Genomic DNA, 10,423 nt, shown 5'->3' with positions numbered 1-10,423 from the left:
TAGGGAAAGTGAATTGTTCCCAACTCTTGTTCTGAGCACCTCTTGTTTCACAGAGGCATCGATGTCATAGGGAAGGTCTCTGAAGGTCTCTCTTGCTCCTTCTTCCTTTCAGACTCCTCGGAGACAAAAAAGACTCTTCTGCCGCTACTACGACGGCAACAGGAATCCTAGATACATCCTGGGCCCTGTCAAACAGGAAGATGAGTGGGACAAACCTCGGATCGTTCGCTTCCTGGACATCATCTCTGACGAAGAGATTGAAACAGTGAAAGAGCTCGCCAAACCGAGGGTAAATGCCTTACACTGCTGGGCCTTTTGGGAGCTGAAATGTTTTCTGTCTGAGTGCCTGTGGTTCTGCCTCCTCTGGAATGCAGATGTGTGTGCTCACACGTCGCTTTTCTCACCTGGTAGCACTTGGTGACACACTCTTTGAAGGAGACAGTGGGGGAGCTGGAAATCTGTGTAGTTGAGAGAGCCAGGTAACAGCAAGGCAAGGTTGTCAGACTCTTCCAGCAGACATGAGTTAAGTGCAGGCTGCTTCAGATAAGGAGGAGAATGTTCTGCAACAGAAAACAAAGGGACTGCAGCGGGGTTGCCTTGAAGTATACCTGTCATCTGGGTTCTGTTTGGTTTTCTGCTTTGTTTTTTTTTCTTCTCTAAGTCTGTGTTTGCCAGAGTGGTGACACAGATAATAGTGATGTCAAAGGAAAGGCAGGTGTTCCTCTGGCCCTGGAATTCTGTGTTGTGTAGGCAAGAGTGAGAGTTGTATTCTCCTTTCAGTACAAAACTGACTTTGGTCTCCCAGGCTTGGTGGTTGCTTGCAGATGAATGAGCTTTAAGAGGGCAGTACTTAGTGGTACTCTGCTTCTTTTTCATATCAAATCCTATTTCAGAAACTGGATCCTGAGGTTCTTTGATTCTGAATGTGGAGTAATCTAGGGCAGCTCAACTGTCAGAGTCAACAGGAGTGTCCAGGACAAAAACAGCAAACTGACAGAGTTGCCTTCTGTATCCAGTTGGTGCGACTGCATCTCCAGATGTGCTTTGAAGATGTAGTTAGTTAAATTGATACATTATTCCATCAAAGCAAACCAGCAGTGGGTTATACCTGGATACAGGAAGAGCCTGTCCTTGGCCACTGCACTAAGTGCTAGGTAGCCTGAAGGTGATTTTAAAGCTTCCTAAAGACTGATGCATTACATTTCTAAGGTGACAACCTGTAAGCAAGAAGTACAAACAATTCTCTTCACTTGCCTGTAAAACATCTCTTCCTGTTCTGTCAGGCTGCAGGTCTAAAAATCACAGCCTCAGTTGCTTCTCTCTGAGTCACTAAGCCCCTTTGCTGCTGTGAAAGGTCTGGCATTACATCTGTGGTACAGGACGGAATCACTTCCTTATGGAGTAGGAAGAAGTCTCAGCACTGAAAATAAGAACTTGTGAATGTGGTAATTTTATCTTCCAAACTTGCGGAGATAAATTGTCTTCCCATCAAATGCTTGGCTTGTGGGGAGGACTTGGAGATGGGTAGTTCATCAATGTGGAAGCATCTGTAGGCACATGTTCCACGTATTTCCTATGGCTGAGGCCTTGCAGGGCTCTCGGGTTGTCACCATTGCTGCCTCTTGGAAGGCAATGCTGTCTGCTCTGTGCCCTCTGCTGTGCTGGCAGTCTGGCTGGCTCTGGGAGTCTTGCTGGAGTCATAGTTTGTGCCTCAATTCTGACAGGTGTCTGCATGGCTGGAGAGAAGAGGCAGCACAGGAAGAGTTCCCAAGGACCTTTTTGAGTTAGTGGGCATGGAGAGGCCTCGTTTTACTTAGTCAAACAACAGAAATGACTTCTTGTAGTTGTATGGGACTTGGGGTGCCATATTGTGCCTTTTCCAAAATCTGGGCTCTGCAACTCACCCTCCCAGTTAGAAATGCTGGAGTGTGTCTGGCAGTACATGAAGGATGTTAGTAGGCACTCCTGAGGTTCTGAATCAGAGTATTTATAGAGATGTAATGGCTTTGAGTAAGCTGAGTGCAAGAGAGGGAAAGGAAAGCCTTGAGCCAGGAGTTCTCACTCTGTGTAACTTAGGAATGGAAATATGCCTGTGCACTTGCACGTGTGTTTAGCAGTCAGTGGTAAGGGAGTCCAGTGCTGCTTTTGGTATAGAAAGAACCAAAAAGGTAGGTAGGGCTTTTATTCATCATATGCTTGTACAAGATCACAGTGTTGCCTGAATTCAGTTTAACTGCCCCTCTTACAGGCACAGGACAGAGTGCTAACAAAGGACCAATTGTGCACATGCCATGATCCTGTACTGCTTCCAGCAGCTGTTGCACTGGGAAGGAAATGAAAGCTTCTAGTTTGCTTGATTGAGGCGACTGTTGTTCTTGCTACAGAAATGGAAATGTTGCCTCCTGGAAAACTTCTCAAACACTACATTTAAAAAAAACCAAAAAACAAACAAACACAACCCCAAAAAACCTTGATTTTAGTAAAATGGGAGACTTCCCCTCCTTCCCCATCAGTGCTTCATGCCTTTCCACCCCTCCATACAAGAAGTCCCATGGCAGGAGGTGACGGGGTGGCTGGCGCGGCGGCGTTTCCCCGTAGGCTTCTGAATGGTCGGATTGCTGGGATGCAGTATGTGCTTGTAATGCAACTGTTCTGATGGTTCGCTTCACAGCTGAGGCGAGCCACCATTTCAAACCCCATAACAGGAGCCTTGGAGACGGCACATTACAGAATTAGCAAAAGGTAAGAGAGCTCCGTGCCAGATGTTGTGAGCCTGCAATGAGTGTGGAGAGCCTGCTCATTATGGGAAGAGAAGAGGTGGGCTAAAAAGACAACTTTGGAGTCCGCCGCTTTGTTACGTGCAGATCTGTAACAGGCTGTTACTGCTGAGTTTCTCAGTCTTTTCCTTCAGCTAGAAGTCCTGGGGCTGTATTTGGATTGCTCCTCTTTCTTTTTTTGATCACCTCCTCAGCTTGTGCTCTCAAAAGACGTCTGTACAAGATTCTTGCAAGTCTACATTCAGTGTAAAAAAAAATGTGATGCTACAGTAGAGTCTGTATTTTTTCACTATTCCCTTCCCCTTGCTCTTCTCACCAAACAAAAATTGTCCTCCCTTTCCTTGTGAGATCTAGCAGACCACTTGAAGTACCTTTGAGAGATGCTTCAGGTCCTTGCTGTGCACTGTGCTGGAGGGACACACACAACACATGTTCGTTAGTCACACGGAGTTTCATTGTCCCAGATAATCCTGCTCTGCTGTCTGGGCTCTTCTACCTCCTGCAGCCACAAACCTGGCAAAATCCAGCCTCCTTTTCACAAGGCTTCTGGTTCTTTCCAGCTTGTCTGTTAAGTGCTATGAGTCTTGACATCAGTCTGTTTTCCAAAATTGGCTGGTTCTAAAAGAAACCACCTCCCCTAGTTCTAGTAGTGGTGATTAAAGATTGGCTGTGTGTTTCACCAGAATTAAGCCAAAATTCTGACAGGGGTTACACTTCTGGGTGAAGAGGAATTGTCTGTGAAACTCAGCATCACAAATTATTTGCAGAAAGTCTCTAGTTCAAAAAAAAAGAAAAAAGAAAAAAACAAGAAAAAAGGAGGAAAAAAGTGAAAGGACAATCTAACCAAATTTTTCCAACCAATTTGATTTGATTTGGACATGGCAGCTGCAGCTTCTGTTGCCCTTCTAACATTGCCAATCTAAGAGCATTGCATACCATCCAGACCAATCGGAACCCTTTCAAACACCTGTGGCTTGGCAAAAAAGCAGCCTATGAGGTGGGTAAGCCCTTGTCCTTTCTCTTTTTGTAGCTGAGCCGTGCTACTGTTCATGACCCTGAGACTGGGAAACTGACCACAGCACATTACAGAGTCTCTAAGAGGTAAGGGGAGCATCTTCCAAAAAAGTGTATGTAGTCTGAGGAAGTCTGTTCTGGGTTGGTGCTGCTTCATCTCTAAATGTGGGGCAAATGAGGATTGTGCATCACTTTGTCTTGCTTTAGAAGAAAGAGAATGGCCTAGAGCAAACAGGGCTGCCTTTTAACACAAGAGCAAGCTGCTGAAATAGAAAATGGTTCTAAATGTTAGTGGTGGCCACGATGGAAGTGCCCTCTTCTGCTGTGCATGGCTGGTCTGGTGCAACTAATCTACTAAACCCTGAGCACAGCGCAGGGCTCTGCTCACACTAACAGGTGCCTGTGGCTTCTCTCTGCCTCTGAGCTTCCCTGCTGGTGCTTGCTGCTTCTCACTGGGGAGCTGCTGGAGTTCCTGGCAATAGTGCACATGAAAGCCAGCTGGCAACCTTTAACCATTTCCTTCTTTAAAAGAGGGAGAGTAGTTGCTGCTTTAATAGAGAACTAGTGTTCTTTCAACATCATTTAACAAAAACTCTGGAATAAGAATGGCTGTAGCTAAAGGGTTTTTACTTGGCTGTGAATTTCTGTAAAAAGATGAAAAGTGCTTCACAGTACTTGATCACAAGAAGTTGATTGATTGGGGAATGATTGCAACTCTCATGGAAACTAGAAAACCATTGTAGCTGAAGTCTGATCCGTAAAGCCACACCTGTTACAAGTAGTGGCGAGTTGAAAACTTGCATTTTTAGACACTGAGAACTGCCTTGCAGCTTCAGCAGTGTGTGGGTCTGCTAATCATCAGAGCAGGGAGTGAGAGTCCTTTGGAAACTGGTGAGCTTTTCCATGCTTGTTCCTTAAAACCACCTTCACAGACCCTCTCATGAACAACTTTAGGAACATAGGTCTTCCTTTTTGACAAGTGTTGCATTTAATTGTTATTTTTTTAAATTTAATTTCTAAGTCTGTCCTATCTTGGTTGTCTGTGACTATATTTTAAAGAAAGATTGTATTCAGATCTTGGGGTTTGTCCTGATGCAGAACACTCTGGGGCATTTACTGAAGGAGCTTGTTAAGCTATTTGAACGCATCCTCAGTGTTTTTGTCAAACTTGATGTGCTAGGAATTAGAGAAGGTGACCAGAATTGAGTTTGAGACGTATAATTGGTCCTTATTGAAACAGATGGCCTGTTTAAATGTATAGAGTTTTGACTTTTCCTTAGTGGGAAGTGTTAATGCCTTGAGACTAGTGCAGATGCCACAGTCAGCAGAAGCAGTACTACACAACACCCATCAGGAAAAGCTGATTCCCTTGTGGTTGCCAGCAGCTGATGGGGCAGCCACATGCCGCTTGCCATCACCTCCTTATTGGCTTTGTGACATGACAAAATAACTATTTCTCTTTGGGTTTGAATCAGGCATTAAGTGTGTGCTGTCCCTTGCCTGGGGACTCTGATCATCTGCAAGGGCAGCCCTTGGCTGTGAGGTGCTGTTGCCTCCCTGGTGTGTGAGCTGCAAGCCCAGAGCAGCCACCTGGTGCCCACTGCCTGGTGAGTGATACCTGACACCTTTAAGGTTGGGTGCTCTGGGCCTTCCTTCTAACAGACCAAAGGAACTCAGAGAATTTAATCCAATATGACTGAGCTACTATTTATAATTCAGTATCTCACTGGCAACTGGAATTAGGATTGCAAAGAAACATACAAGGAAATGGGGCACAGCATGTTGCCAAGTTAGTGAAGACAGTTTATTTAGGATGGAGGGGGACTTCCCTTCTCCTGCTTCCCCTTGCATTCTTCCATGTGTTGATTATTTAAGATACATATACTTTAAAAGAGAACTTGACACCTAAATATACAGCAGGAGGTGAAAGCCACCCCCAAAGCCCCTAAGCCAGAAAGGTCCTGCTACTAATTCTGAATCCCTAAGCTTCTCCTGCAGAACCTCTGGTAGAAATGCCTTTTGTGTTGGAGCTGCTTTGGATTCCAGATGAATCATTGCTCCTGAAAACCAAAAAAATGCTTGCTTTATTTTTTTAATAGATGACTGCTTTCCCCCCTCAAACATTCTTTCCTAGCAAATACACTTCTAAATTACAGCATTCCTCTCTTTGAGAGGACTACTGTTTGCTGTGTAGGACGTGGCAGGCTGTATAAAAGGGGGCAGGCTGCCAGCAGCTGGAGGAGAACCATCCAGCCATGCTGTGTGCACTACCAGAATAAACTCAGCCCTTCTGACATGGCTTTTAGAGAAGCTGCTTTTTAAAATCTCTCCTCCCAGCAGCCGGTCGGAGTTTGTAGCATATGATGTGAAAGTTTCCACTTGAGAAATACCCACTCTGCTTTTCTTCACTCCCTGTTGCGTCTCTGCTAGTACTTTTCACAGACTAAGTACTTTTTAGGAAGTTTCTAAAGCTACTTTGGCAGTATTTTGTGTGACTGAGGACGTGGGCTTTGTAATGTCTGATACCAGACTGACTGGTGCAGTTGGAGGAGATGAGCTTTTGGTTGGGTGTATAAGCCCTTGTATGTCACGTAGATCAGAACAATTGTCTGTTCCTTCCTCATGCACTGCTTAATCTAAAATGATTTCTACATATTGTGCTAATACAATTTCTAATAAGATACCTAAGAGGGAGGAGTGCGTGTAATTGCTTCTGGTAATTAATATAAAAGTTGTTAAAAGCCAGATCTCAGTGTGAGGAAGAAGAAATATTCAGCCCTCTAATTAAATCCTTTCAGTTGCTGTAACATATTAGCTTGGTTCGTGGGTGTCATTTTACAAAGCCAAGTGGGACACCAAAATACTATTGCTTTGTAGTCTGGGAATTTTGGCTGATGGAAATACCAAATCCCCCAGTGAGTGAAGTCACATCTTAGACTGCCATGCTAGGACTTCCCAGGAAATAGGATTGTCCCTTCTTGTTACAAACCTTTCTCCCCTCAGTGGGCAGGTAGGTGTCAGCTGCTCAGAGATGTGACAGAGCTGCTCATGCCAGTTACCTTGTCAGAGGAGTATTCTCCCTGCAGAACAGCTGTGTGCATTGACTGAGTCATGCTGGACCTCTTGCCCCTCTCTTTTCCCCTTGCCCCTCTCTGTTTTCCCCTTGCCCCCCTCTCTTTTCCCCTTGCCCCTCTCTTTTCCCCTTGCCCCTCTCTTTTCCTCTCGCCCCTCTCTTTTCCCCTCGCCCCTCTCTTTCCTCTTTTTCCTTTTCATAGAGAAGAAGAGGAAAGGAGAGTCCTTTGTGTGAGGGAGTACCCATTACTTACTCAAAGTGGTTTTCAACCAGGCACACACTTAACTGGATGTCAGCAAAGGGCCAGGGCTGGGACTAGCAGCAAAAGAGAATGATGTGGGACAGGTTGTTACCTCCTGTGAAGGTCACCAGGCAAAGCCTGCAGGAACAGAAGGCCCTTGAGGTGCATCCTAAATGCAGCAGGAGGCACGGAGACCTCCTGATGCTGATGGGGGCCCTGCAGGCCCTCCCCAGCTCCTGTTCTCCTGGAAACAGGCTCTGTGACCCTCCCAGAGGGAAATCAAACTGGCTCTTCACACTAAGCTGTTCAGCACTAGATGCCTCCTTCTGAGTTTGCTCAGCAGACAGGCTGGCACTGTAAATACAGTTTCAGTTTGTGTTTCTTCCACCTTTCATAGACTGTCTTTGTATCCTGGGGCAATTAATTTTATTTCTAAAATACATATATAGTACTTTTACTTCATGAAAGGCTGTAGCATTCTCTCAGTTGGAATACTCAAAGCATTCCCTTCAGTTCTAAGTAACCAATGGAGTAAAAATGCTTTTGGCCTTTTCTTAAAAAAAAAGTTTCCTTGAAGTCCTTGTGGTAGCCTGGCCAGAGGCAGTGAGACCCTACACATTGAAGGCCTGATGGGCTTGTGTTGGGGCTTCTCTTGTGTAGTGAGTGTGAGGGTAAAAATGCTTGTGAGCATGATCTGTTCAACATGGCTGCAGAGCATGTGGCTGCAGAGCTGCCTGCTTCGTTTGGGTGTTTTTGAGGGGGAATGCTTTGTAAATGTAGGCTTCAGGTTCTGTCACCTTCAAGAAGGTTGCACTGTAACACTTCCTTACACTAACCATGTTTAGAAGTGGGTGGATCTGTGGATGTGTTTGTCCTGAGACATCTTACTCATCTGTAGTTCATGTGTCACTTAAAAGCCAAACGCTCATAGAGATTCTGTAACCTGTGTCAGTGCCTCGTGTCACGTGTCATGCTACTGTTCCTCCCATGCCAAATGCTCTGGTGTTGATCTTTTTGTTGGATGTGATGTATTTATTTTTTATTTCTTTCAAGAAAACAACCTGAATTCAGTAGAGACCTGAAAGGCCATTTGAGTAGAAACACTGGGGTGTACTTGCCAGCTCAGCTGTGAGTACAGGTAGTTCTGTCCTGGTACAAGCAGGAACCACTGATGAGCCTAGAAGGCTAGAGAAAAGGTAGAACTGGCTACCACCATTTTCTTGGAAAAAGAGGGAAAATCTTGGCTTGAATCATTTATGTTGTTGTATTAGGGACTGCCAAGGGAATTAAAGAGAACCAGGGAGGGTAGTGAGCATGCCAAGCGAGGGAAAAGAGAAGCAGTAAAATGAAGGTGCACAAGCTACAGTGGGTGAGTAAAGCAGCAAGAAAAACAAGGAAAAAAGAAAAATAAATGTGAGCAGCTGAGTGTTTTGTTTTTCAGAAAAAACAACAGACAGTGAGCAGATGAAATGGGTGGTTTTTTCCAAAGAAAACAAAATATTTATCTTGTAAACCCAGGGGAAAATATGCATGTTTTCATGTAAGCACCTGGATGTGATCACAGCTGGGAAGGATCCAGCAGGGATGCACAGAGCTGTGGTCATTCCAGCTGTTCTCCTGGAGAGCTGTTGCTCTACCTCCTTGTACCTTTCGCTGACTAGTTTGCCAACTAGCTTAGATGCAGTATTTCTACCTGAAAAAATTCAAATTTACAGCAGGAGGCAGAGATTTTGAAGATGGCTTTGGGACAGTGAGGCTGACATTTCATATTCATAGTTAAACTTTAAAAGAGTGGGGTTGTTTGATATAAAAGTTGGGTCTTGTTTGGGTTTTTTTTTGTTTTCCTTTAAAAATCATTGTGTACCTGAAATGTGCCAAATACCAAATTTGCAATAGGCTGCTCTGGTAGCAAATGTTCAACAGGGAAAATGGTAGATAATTTTATGCATGGATTGTTTTAATATGGTTTTTAGTACCTTTGCACAGGTAAGTAAGGTGGAAGGACAGATGATGGGTGCTTGTCTGTAAGGGCACAATGCAACCACCCAGATTCCACGTGTGCTAAATCAGGTATCTCACCTATTCCTGGCCCAGGCTTCAAAAAACATCAAATATGGGGTTTAAATGAGCTGTTCTGAGTAGGTAAGGACAAAACTGTTTCATGTCTGTTTTAGAACAGATTTCCCTGATTGGAGCATTTTCTTCAGTCATCCAGTAGTCCAGGATGGGAATTGGGTCCCTTAGTTTTAGAGCTTTCTTAAACCAGTGCTGTAAGTGTTCTGTCTAGACAACACAAGTATTAATTACATGCAGGCCTTTCTCATGCCCTGGAAATATTTCTGCTCATCCTACCAAATTCTTGACATGTATATATATATATTTTAAAAATCATCTTAAATTCTGAGTACTTCCTGATGCTGCTTTGGTACTGCTGGCCTGCTGCCTGTGACCACCACACCTGAGTCATTTCCCCCCCCTCCTCAGTGCTTGGCTGTCTGGCTATGAGAGCCCCGTGGTGTCTCGCATTAACACCAGGATACAGGACCTGACAGGCCTGGATGTCTCCACAGCAGAAGAACTACAGGTAAGCTGTTGGAACAAGGCTGAGGGGAATGGCAGCTCAGGCTGGGTGGCTTTGTGTGCAGCACCCTGGGGAGGTGGCTTCTAAAGCTCCTTCAGCCCCAGTACTGAGGATTTGATGGGGGATTTGATGCCAGGCCCAGGAAAGACTGAGAGGGTTTTCTGGAAGGAGGAAGAAAGGAAGTGGTCCTTGCAGAGCAGCAGTCCCTTCAGTGTAAGGTGGGAGACACAGGGTCAGCTCCAGCTCCAGACGGGTGTGGTTCCTTTTGATTTGTAATAAAATCAGTTTCATTGCTGCAGGGTCAGATTTGCTGCTCCGGGGAGAGTAAAATGTTCAGCCTGCTTGACACTTGAGGACTGAAGAGGTGTTTAGATCTGCCACCCTGTCCTTGGTCCTAGGAGGCCAGTCTGGTGTCTGTGGTGTGGGAAAGCCTGGCTGTTCCTGCAGCTGGAGGGAATTGTGTTGAGAAGTACTTAGTTACATTAATTTGCTTGAGGTTTTTAACAGCTTCCCAGAACAGCTGCTTCTCTGCCTGTGAGCAGTGTGAATCCCTAGAAAATGGGACACCTAGGAGGTGGTTCCTGAAAGCTGTTGCACTGCTTTGCTCACTGCATCTCAGCTCCTAGTGGGAACATGCCCAGGTGTCTGGTTGAAAACAATTGAGGTTATGGATATATAGAGATGGGGAAAAAAAAAAAAAAAAAAAAAAAAAAGAAGAAAAAAAAAAAGCACCAAAA

General features: G+C 45.0%; 1 protein-coding gene across 2 annotated transcripts in view; it reads left to right on the top strand.

The window, feature by feature from the left end:
• The window catches only part of P4HA1 (prolyl 4-hydroxylase, alpha polypeptide I), a 25,160-nt gene that overhangs the window by 10,886 nt on the left and 3,851 nt on the right, over positions 1-10,423 (top strand). Inside the window, exons 7-9 of one of the 2 annotated variants that reach the window (XM_009996397.1) lie at positions 113-289; positions 2,672-2,742; positions 9,590-9,689. In XM_009996397.1, the coding sequence (XP_009994699.1) occupies positions 113-289; positions 2,672-2,742; positions 9,590-9,689 (348 nt within the window). Of the gene's footprint in view, positions 1-112; positions 290-2,671; positions 2,743-3,807; positions 3,879-9,589; positions 9,690-10,423 lie in introns of both variants that reach the window. The other variant, XM_009996395.1, reaches the window with a different exon arrangement.

Source organism: Chaetura pelagica, unplaced genomic scaffold (genome assembly GCF_000747805.2).
Source record: "Chaetura pelagica isolate M959 unplaced genomic scaffold, ChaPel_1.0 scaffold464, whole genome shotgun sequence".
NCBI lineage: Eukaryota > Metazoa > Chordata > Aves > Apodiformes > Apodidae > Chaetura > Chaetura pelagica.
The sequence above is the reverse complement of the archived record's forward strand: the minus strand, read 5'-3'. Positions and strand labels throughout refer to the sequence as shown.